At 47.2% G+C, this 18,988-nt stretch overlaps 1 protein-coding gene across 7 annotated transcripts in view; it reads left to right on the forward strand.

The window, feature by feature from the left end:
* PTK2B (protein tyrosine kinase 2 beta) overlaps window positions 1–18,988 on the forward strand; it is a 130,390-nt gene that overhangs the window by 50,574 nt on the left and 60,828 nt on the right. For 6 of the 7 annotated variants that reach the window (XM_082468845.1, XM_082468844.1, XM_082468848.1 and 3 more), the window contains one exon: window positions 17,422–17,662. In XM_082468845.1, coding sequence (XP_082324971.1) covers window positions 17,459–17,662 — 204 coding nt within the window. In that variant the 5' untranslated portion in view covers window positions 17,422–17,458. Of the gene's footprint in view, window positions 1–1,669; window positions 2,418–17,421; window positions 17,663–18,988 lie in introns of those variants that run through there. The other variant, XM_082468846.1, reaches the window with a different exon arrangement.

Consider the following 18,988-nt stretch of genomic DNA (forward strand, 5'->3'; position numbering starts at 1 on the left):
GCTCCTGTTTCAATGACCTGGGGTCTCTCCTTGGGGCTAATGATCTTAGCTCCAAGACTTTTATATCCAAGAGGGCATTTTGGGAAGCATCTAATCTGGTCCAGCGGCTTTAGCCTGGAATTCAGGGCCACTGAAAGGTGTTTTGGAGGGGTTTATAAACATGGAAGCATTTCAGCCAAACAATGAATTAAGCCACCCCAGGAGCCACTGGTAGAGTTTGAAACATTTGTGCTCAAGACTTTGTTGGAAAAAACATTCCTCTAACTCAATCCCCTCACTTTTCAGATGAGAAAATTGAGGTCCCAGGAGATGAGGTGACTTGACTGAGTTATCTAAGTATCTTTCTGGCATTTAGGTTAGCTGTGATTCAAAAGATTTTAAATGCTGTAGCTTTTGTGGGTGTACGTGAGGTAACCGGAAATTTCTCAGCGTCTGTGTCTCTACTTCTGCGTAGAGAACAAACGTACGGATATCAAGGGGGCAAGGGGGGTGGGGTGGGATGAATTGGGAGATCGGGATTGACATATACACACTACTATGTATAAAATAGAAAACTAATGAGAACCTACTGTATAGCACAGGGAACTCTACTCAGTACTCTATGGTGACCTAAATGGGAAGGAAATCCAAAAAAGAGGGGGTATACGAATACGTACGGCTGATTCACTTTGCTACACAGCAGAAGCTCACACAACATTGGGAAGCAACTATACTCCAATAAAAATTAATTAGAAAAAGAGAAAATTCTCAGTCAACAGGAGAGAAGTACTAGAACTGGTTTCCTCTGGGGACTCTGGAAGGCCCGGCTGTGAACATAACCCTCACCGCCCTCCCTCCCATCTCTGCCGGCTCCCACCCCTGCCCTGTGGTGTGAGGAGGGCCCACCGACGGCTCTGGGCTCCCCCAGCCCCTCCTATGACGCGGTGCCCTTTCTGGGTTCTGCTGTGCCCTGTCCCTCCAGGTCTGCGGTGAAGCTGTGGAGAAGTGGGTTGGCTGTTCTTTTTTCTGACTTCCTGTGTGCTTCGGAAACCTCAGTGAAAGAACAGCTAAAGGAAGAAAGGGCTGAGGACCGTTATGCCAAACATAGACTTACATCCGACCTGGGGGGGGGGGCTAGATTCATGATTCCTGTAGAAAGAGAGCCCAGGATTCTGACTGCCCCCCCCATTTCCTACCTGGCTTCTAGGGAGCACAAACGCTTGGGGCTGGAAGTAGGTAGGGGGGTCCTGGATATTTTCAGGTTTGGATCAACTGTACCTTGGGAGGTAGCCTAAGTGATTCTTGAGAAGCATTTATCACTGAAACCAAACCCATTAAAGTGGAACACTTAATTACCTCTCTACCACAACTGTTTTAATTTCTCTTTTCTGCATACACCTTGCTATAACCGTGGGCGTGTATTTGTGTAGCAAATATGCATAGAATCTTTGGAGTTTTTTATTTTACTTTAATTGTGTATGCCTAAGTAGTCTCTTTACAAGTACCTTTTAGAACACGACAGGAATTGATTTATGAGTGAAGCTCTGTACCTGGGTGAGAAAGACAGAACTGGGGAAATGCCAGGCTCGCTCTTTTTCTTTCTTCCTTCCTCCCGTCCTCCCTCCCTCCCTTCTTTCCTTCTTTCCTTCCTTCTCTTTTTTTTTTCTGATGGCACATTGTGAGCTACCTGCCCATAAACCCCCATTCTCAGGGCCTCCTACTCAAATTGTGACCCACAGTTGGGTCCCTAAGGGTCATTTCTTCCCCAGCCTAGCCTAGCCACCTGGCTCCAAGTTTGTATGCCTGCCTTTGGGTCCATGAGAGCTTTTTCTTCCATAGCTCTTGTAAAAGGATAACAGCAATTTTGCTACCATTCGGGCTCAGAAAATTTTGGCTTGGGACTTCCCTTTGTATTTTATTTTGTTTTTCTAACCAGGGGAGAAAAAATTCCTACCACACTTTGAGAAGTGGTTGAGAACATTGTGAGAGAAGAGCTACAAGCGAGGGGATTTCTTGCCACCGTACTCAGGGTTTCCCTCCCTTGGAACTACTGTGGCCAGAGTTCGAAAAGGCCAAAGTTCCCCCCAATTTTTTGATTTTTCTGAGCTCCGAATAACTGAAGCCACCTGTTTCTGCTCTTTCTGCCCATTTCTCAATAATAGGCTTGGGTAACAGTAAGAAACTAAAACAGAAACCACCACTGTGCTCTGGACTCCGTCTCAGAGACAGCCAGGAAGGTCCCACACTTAAGAATCGTAATTCACTGAGGTCTGTCACGGCACCAAGTGTTTGTCAGACCCCACCCTGCCAGTGGGAGCCTGCAGCCTGGGAATGGGGAGACCTGGGTTCCAGCCGAGAGGCCTTGCATTTTAGTCTCTCTGAAACTCCGTGCTCACCAGCAAGACAAGGGCCAAACCAGCTGTTCTGCACCCTCACTGGTATGTATCAGAATCACCTGGGTTGTGATTTAAAAATACAGATGGCTGGGCCTCAGCCCAGAGGTCTCCATTCATGGAGAGGAAGACAGGACTGAGACTTGGGATATATATATATATACATATACATATGTATATATTGTTAAAGCAAAATTATTCAGATACTTGCTAAAGAATAGTAAGGCAGACTTTATTCAGGGAAACTACTACAGTGGAGTTTTGCAGTAGGGGAAAGAAATTGAAATAAAACAAGGAAAAGTGGAAACGATCGCCAAGGACCAGGGTGGCGGTGCTGGTGGGGTGGCCAGTGGATGGACAGGGTGAGGGGGCAGGGTATTCCTTTTCTAAGTTGACCTAACAGGACTCTTGCTGAAGACAGGCTCCAGTGACCAGACGTTATCTGGGGGGTGGGGATGGGCAGCTATAGAAGGTGGGGAATTCTGGCTAAACCCACTTAGTGGGATTCTTGCTAAAGCCGGACTCTGCAAAGACAGAGATGGAAGCCGACATCCAGGCCTACTAGAGCAGAGGGCTCAGAGGAGCCTGACTGAAGTTTGGTCGTGGAGAAAATCTTTGTCTAGACGTGTATTAACACATGTGCCCACAGCCAGGTGAGGAGGGCCGGGTCCAAGTGCTGTTAGGGGTGATGTGTCAGGTCAAATAGTCCACTGTTCTCACCATTAGAATCCAGAGCCCTGGGGTTGTCTGTGGGCGGAGGCCTCCTTCTCCGGCAGTCCCGGACCCATTACTGCAGGGTGTGGCAGTAAAGAGCCCACACCCGGAGCCCTCAGGACAACATGGGAATCCCAGTCTGGTCTCTGCCTGCCCTGTGATCTTCAGGAAGTCATTTCCCTCAGCCTCAGCTGCCCCATCCTTGAGATGGGTGATTAACAGTACCTACCTTTTCAATTTCTTCTTAGGATCGAACGGGCTCTGGGTTAACCGCTGTCAGTTGTCAGAATTGAGCCTGCCGCAGGCGTGCAGGGGAGGAGAAAGGAAGGGGACACGGGCTCAGGGGCTCAGGGCTGGAGACGGAATCAAGGTCACAGTGTGGCAAAGACCCCCCAGGCCTTGGCAGGTGCTCTGGTCTCTTGGAGGACTGTCTAGAGTTAAGGATAACTTTCTGTAGTCCCAGGTTCTCTTGACAGATTTTATTGAGCTTTCTCTCTGCCTTATTTACCCCAATTCCTTTTTTTTTTTTTTTCCCTATTTGGCCAGGTGGCCTGCGGGATCTTAGTTCCCTGACCAGGGATCGAACCCGCGACCCCTGCAGCGGAAGCGTGGAGTCCTAACCACTGGACCGCCAGGGAAGTCCTGACATCTAGATTTGGGGCCTGTTTACTCTCGAGCCTAACTCTGGGGTAAGAGGATTGGCCACTCTGGGCTACGTGGAGAGTACAGAAAGTAAGAAAGTCAGGCTGTCAGAGGAGGAACTAGAGGCTGAAAGGAGAAAGAGGGCCAGCATCTGGCCTCGTGGAAGCCACTTAATGTTTATATATATTTAACCAACATAACAGCAAAACTTAAGGTCTATTAACTGTATGTAATTCTAAACGTACATGCATTTTTACGTAGTTATAGTTATAATCAGTATGTGAACTTCATTCCCTGTCACTTAACATTTTTAATATAAATATTTTCATGAATCACCACTGTTCATGTTTTTTAATGGAGTATATCATGATTGATATTGCTTAGAATTCCCCCCCTCAGCATTTCCCTGAACATTTTGTTCTGATTTCGCTTTCTCTCTATTATAAATAGTACGGCTATGAACATCTTTGTGCATGTGATCCTTGCTTCCTCTTTAGATACGTGGGGTGTGCGTTTCCCACAGTTGGGTGGCCAAGTCAATACATGTGAGCTGTTTGTGTTTTATTGAAGTGTAGTTGATTTACAATGTTGTATTTGTTTCTGGTGTACAGCAAAGTGATTCAGTTATACACATGTGTGTGTGTGTGAATTTATTTTCAGATTCTTTTCCATTATAAGTTATTACAGGATATTGAATATAGTTCCCTGTGCTATACAGTAAATCCTTGTTGTTTATCTGTTTTATATATAGCAGTGTGTATCTCTTAACCCCAAACTCCTAATTTATCCCTCCCTCCCCCCGCCTTTCCCCTTTGGTACCCATAAGTTTGTTTTCTATGTCTGTGAGTCTGTTTCTGTTTTGTAGATAAATTCGTTTGCACTGTTTTTTAGATTGCACATATAAGTGATATCATATGATATTTGCCTTTCTCTGTCTGACTTACTTCACTTAGTACAATAATCTCTAGGTCCTGCAGGTTGTTGCAGATGGCATTATTTCATTCTTTTTTATGGCTGAGTAGTATTCCATTGTGTGTGTGTGTGTGTGTGTATATATATATATATATATATATATATATATATATATATATATATATACACCACATCTTTATCCATTTATCTGTCGATGGACACTTAGGTTGCTTCCACGTCTTGGCTATTGTAAATAGTGTTGCTATGAACATTGGGGTGCATGTGTCTTTTCGAATTAGAGTTTTTGTCTTTTCTGGATATATGCCAGGGAGTGGGATGGCTGGATCATATGGTAACTCTATTTTTAGTTTTTTAAGGAACCTCCCTACTGTTCTCCATAGTGGCTGTACCAATTTACATTCCCACCAACAGTGTAGGAGGGTTCCCTTTTCTCCGCATCCTCTCCAGCAATTATTGTTTGTAGATTTTTTGATGATAGCCATTCTGACCAGTGTGAGGTGATACCTCATTGTAGTTTTGATTTACATTTCTCTATTAGTGATGTTGAGCATCTTTTCATGTGCCTGTTGGCCATCCGTATGTCTTCTTTGGAGAAATGTCTGTCTAGGTCTTCTGCCCCACGTGAGTCGTTTTCTATTCAACTAGCTTGCTCTTCAGGAAGCCGGTTCTGAATCAACAGGCAATTGTACCAGTTTCATTTCAAGCCCATAAACATAAGATTTTATTATTTTTCTCCAGGTATCTTGGCTGTTTAAAAGGTTTGTAGTGATACCTCAGAGTGGTTTTTATTAGCATTTTTAACTGCTGAGGATTTTCCCATCTATTTTTAATTTTCCCGAGTCTTTTCACACACAGGTGGCATCCTGTTTGCTGGACGGAGCATCTAAATTCCCACTAAAGTGAAAGCTGATCACTGCAGTGTACAGATTGGGGGCACCGTCCTATTTAATGGTTTGAATATCTGTTTACAGAAAACAAATTTGCAGTGTCTACTGGAGTTGCAAAGAGTAGCAGATTGGGGTTGGTAGGTGGAGAAGCTTGTTCAGGAAGATGTTTGGTTGTGTTTAAGGTGGTACTGGATGAGGCGACTATACCTCTACTGTCAGACCTGGCTTTGTACTTTCTGGTTGAAAAAAAAAAAGTACTTGAGTTTTCTTTTCACTCTCAATTTTTTTTCTGTTTATTAAATGTATCATCAAAGATAACAAAATTCTACGTCGCCATGATTATTAAACATATTAATATATAAAAGGCCAGTATTCCTTTTAGCGCTGCAGGGCTGGAAACTGATGTTGATGTGTAAGTTTTTGTGTGAGCAGAATTCTGGGGCCATATCAGAAAAGCAGTGTTCATCTGGAACCACCTTGCTGTGCGGAGACAAAGCCCCTAGTGGTGGGACTTGGGCTGTGGGCTGTGTTTGCTGGGCTAAAATGGGAAATCTGAGGGCTGGTCCTGCCGCTGCCACTTAAGAAAAGTGACCCCAGGCAAAGTGCTTGGTCACTTTTCCCCATCCTCCAAATGGGAGTGGCGTCTGCCTTGGGAGATAGGAGCAAGATAGCGAGGGTGCAAACACTCTAGAAAGGGGTGCACGGTGGGTGTTCTGCGCATGTAAAGACCACCGCTCTTTTTTTGTATCATTTTTTAAAACTTTTTATTTTATATTGGAGCATAGCCAATTAACAATGTTGTGATAGTTTCAGGCACACAACAAAGCGACTCAGTCATACATATACACGTATTCATTCACCCAGACTCCCCTCCCATCCAGGCTGCCGTATAACATTGAGCAGAGTTCCCCGTGCTATACAGTAGGTCCTTGTTGGTTATCCATTTTATTTATTTATTTATTTATTTATTTATTTATTTATTTATTTATTTTTATTTATTTTATTTATTGGCTGCGTTGGGTCTTTGTTGCTGCACGCGGGCTTTCTCTAGTTGCGGCGAGCGGGGGCTAGTCTTTGTTGCGGTGCATGGGCTTCTCATTGCGGTGGCTTCTCTTGTTGCGGAGCACGGGCTCTAGGCGCATGGACTTCAGTAGTTGTGGTGCACGGGCTCAGTAGTTGTGGCTCACAGACTCTAGAGTGCAGGCCCAGTAGTTGTGGTGCACGGGCTGAGTTGCTCTGCGACATGTGGGATCTTCCTGGGCAAGGGCTCGAACCCGTGTTCCCTGCATTGGCAGGCAGATTCTTAACCACTGCGCCACCAATGAAGTCCCTGGTTATCCATTTTAAATATAGCAGTGTGTACATGTTGATCCCAAACTCCCTGACCATCCCTTCCTTCCACCCTTCCCCCTGGTAACCATAAGTTCGTTCTCTAAGTCTGTGAGTCTGTTTCTGTTTTGTAAATAAGTTGATGTGTATCATTTCTTTTTAGATTCCACATATAAGGGATATCATACGATATTTCTCTTTCTCTGTCTGACGTACTTCACTCAGTATGACAATCTCTAGGTCCTTCCATGTTGCTGCAACTGACATTATTTCATTCTTTTTAATGTCTGAGTAATATTCCATTGTATATATGTACCACATCTTCTTTATCCATTCCTCTGTCAATGGACATTTAGGTTGCTTCCATGTCTTGGCTATTGTAACCAGTGCTGCAGTGAACATTAGGGTTCATGTATCCTTTCAAACCATAGCTTTCTCTGGATATATGCCCAGGAGTGGGATTGCAGGGTCATATGGTAGCTCTATTTTTAGTTTTTAAAGGAACTTCCATACTGTTCTCCATAGTGGTTGTACCAGTTTACATTCCCACCAACAGTGTAGGAGGGTTCCCTTCTCTCCACACCCTCGCCAGCATTTATTGTTTGCGGATTTTTCGATGATAGCCATTTTGACTGGTGTGAGGTGATATCTTATTGTAGTTTTGCAAAAAAGTCTGTTGCGCTTTTTAAAAAACCTTGATTTGGATGAAGGAGTGGGGTCCATCTCTTGCATGGCAGCCCTGCAGCCATTTGAAACCAGCAATCCCGTCCTCACTTCCCAGGACTCCCATCTCCCTTTAGCCTAAGGGTCTGCCTCCCAGGCTCCCCATGCTCTGAAAGTCCTGGGATGTTCACCATAGAACACACTCTCTCAAACCTCGGGGCTGTGGGCCACCAGTTCTGTAGATGCAGTTGTTTCCATGCCCCGGGGGAAATCACTGTCCTTATTTTAGGGATTTTCTAGTAACCCCAAAACCACGTTAACTTTTTTGGCAGCTATTTCATAGTGACTAACAGTGAGTTCACAGCTTAAACCCCATTTTTTAAATCCATGCTGTTGCTAAACCACGTCTTCCTCATCCCAGACTGGGGAAGATTTTTTTTTTTTTTTTTTTAAGTCTACGTGAAGAACTTCACATTTATCCCATTTCACTGGCTGCATTCTGTTCCCCTTGGCGTGTCTTGCCTGCCTGTGCAGATGTCAGGGGCCCTTTGTGGTCTTCAACCAGAGTCACAGTCTCCCCTAATCCTGTGCTCAACATGGTGCTTTTTGTCTGATAACCACAAACTCCTTAATGCCAAATTAAGAGGCGTGAACAAGGACCCATTCAAAATGTCATAGGTCCTCAGGTTAATACAGACACTTGACCAGCAGTTGTGGGGAAAAACCATTTGGCCAGTTACGAATTCACCTCCTTGTCACTTGGCCTCCTCATTTTCCTCTCAAGAAAATGGGGAAGAACTCAAAATACTCAACTGTAGCGCTGATCCATTATGGTACCAAATTTCCCAGCCCAACAACCAACTCTGTATCGCACGCAGAGAGGGAAATGGGATTTGCTGGAGCTGCAGGCTGGGAGAGAAGGAAGAGGCTGAGATTGGGACTCGAAGTGGAGAAGAATTTAGTTTGAGGTTAACGAGGACAGAGTGTGGCTTTGAAAATTACAACTTTTTAGGAAATTGGAAAGTAACAGGAGCTCCTCGGAGGAAGGAGCACATCTTAAAATTCTGTGCTGCCGTGCACCTTGTAGATTGCTATCTTGAAGTGTTGGGTGGCGATACCACTGCCGGGACCAGACAACATCAAGGGTCAGAGGCAGGCTTGAAGCAAGTGACTATAGAATCTGCCCCCATCCTACTCCTGGGTCACTCACTGTTCAGGCCGTGTGGTGCTGCAATCAGCTCTCATAACACCCGTTTCTCCCCAAGTCTGCCGTCAGTGAGATCATGTTGGTAGCTTGAAATCAGCAATGACGGAAGTATCTACACAAGAGAAATTGGCAAATGCTGCAGATCTGGCCATCTTTGCCCTGGATTACTGGTGAAACTCATGCCAAGGCCTTATGTGAGACACTCTTCTGCCTCCTAGCTCATGCCTGGCTTCATCCTATGGCCAAAATTACATTTTTTAAGTGAAAATCTGCTTCTCCATGGGGTCTTATATTGTCACCAACTCCTCTCACTTCCCAGCAACCCTTCAACACCCTCCTGACCAGCCCTATATCATAGCATGTGATTTCCTGAGCTTGCTGTGTCACCTTTTCCTGAGATCCAGGGGCCCCAGAGGCAAGTCCTCTCCTGTGATCATCTAATACCCAGCAGAGACCCCTATTAGATCCCATATCATATGGTGGCTGCTTTGCTCTAATCTTTGTCCTTTTTACGGTATTGTGAGTCTCTGCTGGACGGGGACCCTCTTCCCACTTTTGTTTATCTTCATACCTCCAGAGTCTGGTGTGTCTCCTGAAAGCAAGGCAGAGAGAGAGAGAGAGAGAGAGAGAGAGAAGTGGAGGGGTGGGGGAGGAGGGAAAGGGGAGAAGAGGAAAAAGAAGAAAGGCGGCGGGGGGTGGTGGGGGGGAGAAAAACGGTCCAGTCCGAATCACTCATGAGCTGGCCGGCTAGGAGCAAGGTGAATGGGATTTCTTGAAGGGTTGGGGAGCTAGCGGCACCCAGAAGTCACACAGGAGGTAAGAAAACTCTGCCCTGCTGCAGGGATCAAAGTCCTTGAACCAGTGGGAGAACAGAGGTTCTGTTAACAAGGAAGGACAGGTAATGCGTCTCTGTCGCCCCCCTCCCAGTGCCCTGAGAGCCAGCTACGAGTCAGGTGACCTCTGGGTCGCAAAGTGCTGGCGACAGAATGGTCTTGAGTGGGTCGTGTGTGCGGGGGTGGCGAGCTGAAAATGTGGGAGACTCTCAATAAAGGTTTTTTGAATTACATTGAATTATAGCTGGTGCTAATCACAACCTTCCTGGCTCCTTCCTTTGCAAGGTAATGGGGAGGGACGCTCGGAGAGGAGGGGAGGGGATTAACCAAGTGATGGATTGGGTGGCCCTGGAGTGGGCAGAATGCTGGCCCTCATGGGACCTGGGGTTTGAAAGGGCTCGGGGCTGGGGAGGGAGCGCTGCGTGGAGCAGTAGGGCCCAGCTTCCCAGACACACAGGCCTGGCTCCCCAAGACGGCAAGGTCATTGCCAATTGGTTAAGTGGCTGTTCTCAGCAGGCCTTTGCAGAGGAAAGGCATGTGTTCCCCATTTTGTTGATGGGGAAACGGCAAGAGGAAGTGACTCAGAGACAGAGTGGAAATAAAATGTGTGTCTCATGACATTCTGGCTTCTGCTAGATCCAAAGGGCTGGTGTTTCAACTGTGTCCTGTGTGGCCTCGGTCCACGCTTCTGTGGGTTCTCAGGACAGACGACGGCCCTCCATGTGAGCAGAGAGTAGGAGGTAGAGGTGTTCTTTTCAGGTGCCCCGGCAGGTGGAGAAGGTGGGTCTTGGAGGAAAGGCAGCCTCAGAGCCCTGGAGACAGGAGGGGCTGCCTCCACCCCCTGAGCCTCGACTTACTGGGCCAGTTTAATATTTTTAAGTGGGCGCTGGTATTGGGTTTCTGGTTCTTTCTTCTGCCAAGTCACAGGCGTTTTAAAAATACATGTGCCAGGGAGTTTACAGAAGTAATCTCTGATTTTCCAGAAAGTTCTGCAGGATAGGTAATGTTAGCCTCCTATTCCAAGAGAGGAAACTGAGGTCTAGAGAGGTGACCTTGTCCAGATCACACAACTGGTAAGTGGCAGACACTTAAGGCTACCACGTTGCCTAGCTCTGAAATCCTTCGTGAATAACGGCCTAGACTTCTGCAGCATGGCAGCCCCGAGGACATGAGTTTTAAACCCAGGTTCAAATCAGTCAGATGTGTGCACCTTCTCCCTGACATCGTGCCACCTTCCTGACAAATGGTGCCCTTTCTGTGCTCCCTGAAATCATGGGCAGAACTTTCAATCCTCAAGACATTGCCTTTTACCCTTGGAACTCCCAGCGTCACTCTCAAGTCTGGTTCCCGAAGAGGCCAAGCTTCAAGGCCAATTGGTAAAGGCTATCGTTGTCATCTCATAAATGAATTAACATTGAAAAACCAAAAAAAAAAAAAAAAGGGTGGAAAGACAAAGTTAGAATAAAGGACTGCCTCTCAAATGGAATACATTCAGCTTTATGATGGATTCTTTACAGTGTTTTTATTTTTCTCATTTTGCCATGGACACGGCAAAACATCACCAAAGGCCATCATCCAGCTGCCAACCGCTGTTTGGGAACTCTGTCCCATCCCAGCGTGACGTCTCAAGGCATCAGAGCCAGTTGGTGGCAGAGCCGGACACTAAGTCCTAAGCATGGTGGCAGGACGTGACACCAGCAGCCCTCTCGCCATTGGCAACATGGTGGCCTTAATTCTCTGCCGCTTACCAGTTGTATGCTCTGGACAGTCACCTCGCTAGACCTCCCTAACGTTACCTATCCTGCAGAATCCTCCTAGAGAATTAGAGGTTACTTACATAAACTCCCTAGCACACAGTATGTGTTCAATAAGACGTAACATTACCTTGCAGTGTCTTCAAGATCAAGAGTGTATTTTTCTGTGATGTTGACCCCTAGAACCCTGACATCTTCCCCACAGCAGGAGCACAGCCCTGGGGACAGTGACAACCCAGAGTATCTGAAGGGACTTCAGTGCTGCTTCAGTCTCCCCTCCCCCTTCAGGCAGGTGAATGTCTTGCCGTGCAGGAAGAGTGTCATTTATTTTCTTCCTGAAGACTTCAGGGACTCAGAGATTGTACAGCTTCCCTCAGTGCCCTTGGCAGGTCTTGGCCAAGACGTTCTTATAGCCAATCAAAACTTTTCCTGTTTTAATTTGAGCCCATTTCCTTGTGTTTGTTATTCTTTGGCTTTGCCTTGGGCAGATCTGGGGGTTGGGAGACAGCCGGAGCCCACGGTGGCTGTGAGCCAGGGTTTTCTCCAGTGCCGTGGGACGGACGGTCTCTCCTCGTGACAGTGCTCATAGGGTCTAGGGCAGGCCAGCATGCAGGGAGGAAGGATCGCCAGGCTGGGGTCCAGGTCCGACCTGCAGGAAAGAGCAGGGGTTTTGGCTCACACACTTAGAGTCAGAGGACTTTGTGATCAACAAAATCCAGAGACAAGCTACTGATGAGAAATTCAGGTTATCAGGCAAAGTCTGGAGGAACAGGCAAGTTCTATTGTCCAGAAACAGAAGCTAGAGTCAGCAGGTCATTCTCATGTCTTCCTAACTACGCCCAGTGCCGTATGTTGGTAGCTTGCAATCAGCCGTCGTGGGCCTGGAGAGAAGACCGTGCGTGACGTTGAGGGCTGTGTTCTCCAAGACCCCCAAGGCAGGTGACTGAGGCTTTCCTTATATAACACCTTTCAGTTACTCTGCTTCAGAGAGTTTTGGGGGACCCCTTGGCAGTTTACTGCAGATCTGTACTGACAGTTGGGAGTTTTGGATGCCCTTGAGGGAGTTGCCACGTGTCAGCAGAGATGTGGGCACCACCTTTCTGGGCTGAGGTCTTTTGGCCAAACACCTCCAAGACCTCTCATGGCCAAGCCCTAGCTTGGGTAGAGTGATGCTCTCTAAGCCAGGAGGACTCTGGATTCTTCACAGACTGGGGTGTTCCATGCTGGGTTGACACATTTCTTCTCGCATGGAGTTTGTGCCCACGTCTGTGGTATCAAGAGATACTACTTTCTTCAAAGGCACATGGGAAGGTGGGAAAAACTTTGAACTTGGATTCAAATCTGCTTTGGGATCCGAGTTTGCTACTCAACAAGCATGATCCTTGACCAGATGGCTTAAAATTTCTTGAGTATGTTTTCTCATTTGTAAAATGGTCATAATCATCTGTGAACATCTCCCAGGGTTGTTGTGCAAAACACATATGTTTCTTTTAAAGTTTTTTAATTGTAATTGTTTTTGGAATGGATAGCCCAAGGTTACCACTACAAAGGACTGAAGGCAGACCTGAGGGACCAGCATCGGTCTGAAGGCAAAGGTAGATCCCGGGTGACTGAAATGACTTTGCTAAAATATTTCAATGGGAGCCAGGTTGACTACTATGAATGATGGCTCCTGAATGAAAGGCCAGGAAAAAACTGATGACGATAAGAAACCAGTGTCATCCGAGTGTGTTGGTGATGGCCAACGTATCAGTCTAGGTTGGATGTAGAACATGAATACTTCTCTCTGATCAGGGTCTGGTGCGGGCTGGCTCCTGCGTGGGCCAGGCACCGCCCAGTCAGGCTGGGAAAGGGGAGTCAACTATCGGGCTGTGGTTTCTCATCATCACATTTTTTTCCCCCTTAATACACTTTATTTTTTCAGAGCAGTTTTAGGTTCACAGCAAAATTGAGCAGAAGGTCCAGAGATCTGCCACCTACCACTTGCACTCAAACAAGCACAACATTCCCCACCAGAGTGGTACATTTTTTACAATTTATGAACCTACAGTGATGCATTACTATCACCCAAAGTCCATAGTTTACATCAGGGTTCAGTGTCGGTGTTGTGCATTCCATGAGTTCCGACAAATGTATGATGACATGTATCCATCGCTATAATATCATGGAGAGTATTTTCACTGCCCTCAAAATCCTCCATGCTCCTCCGACTCATCTCTCCTTTCCCCCAACTCCTGGCAACCACTGATCTTTTTACTGTCGCTGTAGTTTTGCCTTTTCCAGAATGTCATATAGTTGAAACCATTCAGTCTGTAGCCTTTTCAGATTGGCTTCGTTCACTTAGTAATATGCATTTAAGGTTCCTCCATGCCTTTTCATGGCTTGATAGAGCATATCTTTTGGGCATCGAATCATGTTCCGTCGTCTGGGTGTACCATAGTAAGGTAAGATGTTAAGAATAGGGGAAACTGAGTGAGGGGTATATGAGCACTCTCTGTATTATCTTTGCAACTTTCCTGTAAATCTAAAACTAGTTTAAAATAAAAAGTTTATTAAACAAACAAAGAAATATTCCATTGTCTGGATGTACCACAGCTTATTTATCCGTTCACCTACTGAAGGACATCTTGATTGCTTCTAAGTTTTGGTAATTATGAACAAAGTTGCTATAAACATCCATGTGCAGGTTTTTGCGTGGACATAAGTTTTCAGCTCCTTTGGGTAAATACCAAGGAGCGTGACTGATAAATCATATAAGAGTCTCTTTAGTTTTGTAAGAAACCATACAACTGTCTTCCGAAGTTTGCACCAGTGATAAATGAGCATTCCTGTTGCTCCACATCCTCGTTACATGTTTACATCCTCCTGGCTCCTCAAGCTTAAAAGTACCGCATCTCATTGCACCACTGGCTGTAACTGCAAGGTTAAAAGCACTGTGGGGGTCTGGCCCCCTCCCCCTGCAGACTCTGCCCTGACCTCTGTCCTGGCGAAGCTTTCTGACTTGCTCTACCTCTGATACTGGGCTCTGCCTTTCAGAGAGGGCTTCTCTCCTTCACTCTTCTCTTCAGCCAATGACACACATCACATGTGAAAGTGGAGCTTCCAAGATCGTAACAGCCAGATCTCTTGAATTTTACTGACATATTATTCCTACCTAACTGTTCTCTTTCAAACTCTCCCCTAGTGTTTCGGGGAGTCCCCAGGGTGTCTCTGTGTGCTCGCCAGCACCAGTACCCTTTGGGTGGGAATGCTGCCTGGGCTGGGGGGGTATCTTCTGAATGGCACCCCATCCCCTTCACTGTGGATGTCCAGAAGCCACGTGGTGTGACCTGCAGTTGTGGGTATAACGACCTCCTTCCAGCTGTGAGTCCACGTTCCCACTGGCCAACATGATGACACTGCTTGCACCCCTATTTTCCAAATGGTCTTTGGGGTGTAGGCCCTTTGGCTTCCATTGACATGATCTAGTCCCTGGGGACAGACACCATATACTGCTCCATTTCCTTCCTACCCAGATGCCTGTTCCACAAAACTGTGTCATGAGACCCCTGCCTAGAAATTAGTTTATATAAACAGATGCCCTGGGGTCATGGGGCCCCTGGCTCAGTAGACACAGGAGATCCTGAATCTAGGACCAGATATGTGTGTGTTATTGATGGTTATATATATATATGCAGTTTGTCTGTATGACTAGAGTGTATGCTCTTCAGGGGCAAGACATCCTTCCCTCATCTTCACATCCTATAGCAGGTTTGTCATGTCTGATGTCCCCTTGGGCCTCGCCATTTCGGTATTCGGCTTACTTTTTCCTGCCAGCATCTGCGTCCTTTTGCCTGGGGACTTCCTCTGGCTCTGAGTCCGCTCTGTGCTTGTGCAGAACTGGCTGGAAACGCTGGGACAATGACGGTTAAGCAGTGGCGTGGCTCCCTCCCTCCCTGGCTGGAGTGGCTCTGCAGCTGGGTTCTGTCCTCGCTCCCAGGGCTCCCAGCAGGGTTCCTCTGCAGTTGTCCAAGCGATCGCTCCATTGATAACAGGCCACCTTCCTTTCCCTGTCCCACACGTCCCACTCCCTAGTAGGTTTCCTGGGGTTGCCTCTCAAGCTACTTCCTCGGTTTCCTTATTGAAGGTCTGGGGAAACCGAGACACACACCCAGTACGTAGCAGAGGATTGGCACACGGGACAGGTCCAGTAGACACTGAAAGAAGGCATGGGTGCTTCTAGAATACACATACTGGTCTCTAAAATAAAGCAGACTGGATAATCTTTTCTCCATCTGTCTTGTCCCAAATTCTGCCTGCCCAGGTGGGCTCAGGCTGGCGCTCTGCTCCTTGTCTGCCTGCCCCGGTGGAAGGGACACGTCCTGCTTCTTTCCTTGTCCTCATAGCATCTCTTTCATGTCTTCATAATACACGCTGGCTTTTTAAAGGAATGACTCCTTGCAGCTAGTGACTGTCTACGTTTCCCTTCTAGTGCCCAGCAGTGTGATTGAATGAACATAGACTTTGCTTCCACATCTAAAATATTTGACTCCACATTTGTACTTTTTTAATTAATTTTTATTGGAGTCTAGTTGATTTACAATGTTGTGTTAGTTTCTGCTGTACAGCAAAATGTATGTTATATATATACATATATATCCAGTCTTTTTTAGATTCTTTTCCCATATAGGTCATTACAGAGTATTGAGTAGAGTTCCCTGTGCTATACGGTAGGTCCTTAATAGTTATCTGTTTTATATATAGTAGTGTGTATGTGTCAATCCCAATCTCCCAATTTATCCCTCCCCCCCTCTTCCCTCTTGGTAACTGTAAGTTTGTTTTCTACATCTGTGACTCTACTTCTGTTTTGTAAATAAGTTCATTTGTCACATTTGTGTTTTAACTTTGCCAACTCCGTCCTTCAGCCCCCAACTCCTAGTCTGAGGAATGTTCCCCTAAAATCACAGTCTCCTGTTAGAAGGGAGAGATGCTTCTGTAAGAATGGGTTCCAAATGAGAGCTAAGCTTAGTCTAGAAGAGGTTCCCAACCCAGCCTGAATGTTAGAAACATCCTTAGAAATTTAAAAATACCAATGCCAGGCCTCCCATGGACCACCTCAGTGACAATCTCTGGGCACAGGGTCTGCATTTAGACTTTCTTGACAGCTTCCCAGGGGCTCCTAATGTGGAGCCAAGATCGACACCTCCAGTCTGGAGACAGAACTTCTATTGCTTCCTTTGGGTATTTCTGCTTTAGACCAGTGGGAATAAACCCTACAGAGCTGTTTGTTGTTGGATCAAGAGGCCAGGACCAATCTGGCTGAGATTTGGGGTGATCTAAAGACTCCTAGGGTTCTTACAGTCTATGTAGATGTCAACCAAACTGTCATCAGAACTGGGCTGGGTGTGGAGGCCCAGCCCCACCCCCTCGCCCCCCAACACAAAGACCTCGCACATTGGGCTGCCGGGGTGCTGTCCCTCTGCATGCGGTGCATGATGCTCTAGGAGATGACTTCCTGTGGGACTGAGGCTTCGAGCCCTGAAAGCCCAGGTTGGCGGCTGCAGGTGGGGGTGGGCGAAGCCCTCAGCTGCTAGGCTGGCCCCCCAGCCTGGGCCCTTGCCTGTCTTTCCCATTCCAGTGCCCTGCAGGCCACCTGTTCTCCACTTGGATTCCTTCTCAGCTTCTCTCCCCTTGTCCCTGTTTCTCTCCTGCTATTTTCTACTGTCTCGCTCTTCGCTTTTTCTGCTCAGCTGTGCCTTGGAACCAGGCTGGGGCTGCCTCCTCTCAGAGCTGCGTTGGCAGAGTGTGGGCCCCTTGCCTGGGAGCCAGCGTGGGAGGAGAAAAGCGATGGCGAGAGGGGGCTTCTAGCAGAGAGCTCACAGCCTGCGAGCTCCGGGTCCAGGTCGATACCTGGACGTTTACGCAAACTGCTCCCCTGTGCTTCCGCTTCCCCATCCGTGAAGCCGGATGCCTTTAAGGGGGGTTTTCGGGAGTGGGAGGATGTGTGCTTTGCAGAGGTCTCGGAGCTTGTTGGGTGCTGTCCCTGGGGGATGAGGCGTGTGGGCCCACACCACTCATTTCAGGGCTGTCCCTCTGCTGTCTCCGCAGGACTGCGATGTGCCGGTCCTAGCTGCCGTCTGAGAGGATGTCTGGGGTTTCTGAGGCCCTGAGCCGAGTGAAGGTGGGCACGTTACGTCGGCCTGAAGGTCCCCCAGAGCCCATGGTGGCAGTGCCAGTAGACGTGGAAAAGGAAGACGTGAGGATCCTCAAGGTCTGCTTCTATAGCAACAGCTTCAACCCCGGGAAGAACTTCAAACTAGTTAAATGCACCGTGCAGACCGAGATCCGGGTGAGTGTGGTGGGTGCTGCCTGCTCCGTCCGTTTGTCTGTCTCTCCCTCACCTTCCTGGGCAGCTGAGCATCCCTCCTTCAGCCTAGCAGGCTCTCCTGTATCCACCACCTGGGCTGGGGGCCCTGGAGGGATGTTCTCAGCCTGTGGCTCCAGGCCTCCTCTCCAGGGCTCTGCAGCCTGAGGCACAGATTGTGTAGCCTTTGTTTGAACCCCAGATCATTTGCTCAAGCTTTGATTTATCTCATTTCAACTCATTCAATATTTATGACATTTGAGGCTCTGCAAGGGATGTAAGCGCCACCCCCCCCCCCCACTTCAGAGGGTTTACACTCTCATGGAATTGGAATACACAGGCGATTGCATTGAAAATAGAACAAAAGTGGTTTAGGGCATGTGCTGGGTGCTTACAGAAGGGAGCTGTGAGATGTTTAGAGGATGCTAATGAACTAGAGATGCCCTCGACCAGGGGCATGGTTGCCAGGCCCTTTCTGAGGCAGTACTTCAGCTGGCTCACTTTCACCCAGGGCCTCGGAATCTGTTTTGCAAATCCAGGTACCCACAGTCATCAGGGCACCTAGACACCAGGAAGCCAGTTCTCTTTAGCCAAACGTGTAAGAACTTGTCGTCAGAAGCAGAGTCACAATACACTGATTGATTTTAAATGCCTACATTTATTGAATAATTACTATATACATGCCTGAATCAATCCCTTTACATTATCTCACTGAATCCTCCGCACAACGCCATGAGGTAGATACAATGAGGATATCCCTTTCCACTGCTCAGAATATTCCTTTCTGATGATGCAAAAGAAAGCCAAATCGATTCTCCAGAGGTGGCTTAGTGGGTCTGTAATTTGAACAAAGGAAGCAGGAGAACCTTGGGAAAACCACCCAGGTCTGAGAAAGCTGGATGAACCATCTCCAATCCTCTCATCACTAATCCTTCCCTGCCCTGGAAGTCAGCATCCCCCAAACTCAGTCAGCGTCTTTTCTGGTCGGTGCTGGCAGCAACCTCTCCACGTCTGTCCCTCTGGCTGCCTTCTGTCTGTAACAGCACACGCTGTACTTCAGTACACCCGAGCAGAATGTAATTGATTAGGTCACTGTCTTAGCCAGTTGTCACAACTGATTATGGTTTGGTTCTTCCCTCTGTTTCCTATAACTGATTTGATTAGGGCCTTGTTTGCATCTTATGGTTCTAGATCCGTAGGTACAATTGTGTCCTGAGAGCAAGCCCTGGGCACCTTCCTCCAGGAGGACGTTTTCATGTCTCCTTAACTATCTACTTCTTGAGTCTTCCTTTGGGTGTATCATCGTCGCAG

The sequence above is a fragment of the Balaenoptera physalus genome, assembly GCF_965194825.1.
Source record: "Balaenoptera physalus genome assembly, chromosome: 7".
In the NCBI taxonomy this organism is placed as follows: Eukaryota; Metazoa; Chordata; class Mammalia; order Artiodactyla; family Balaenopteridae; genus Balaenoptera; species Balaenoptera physalus.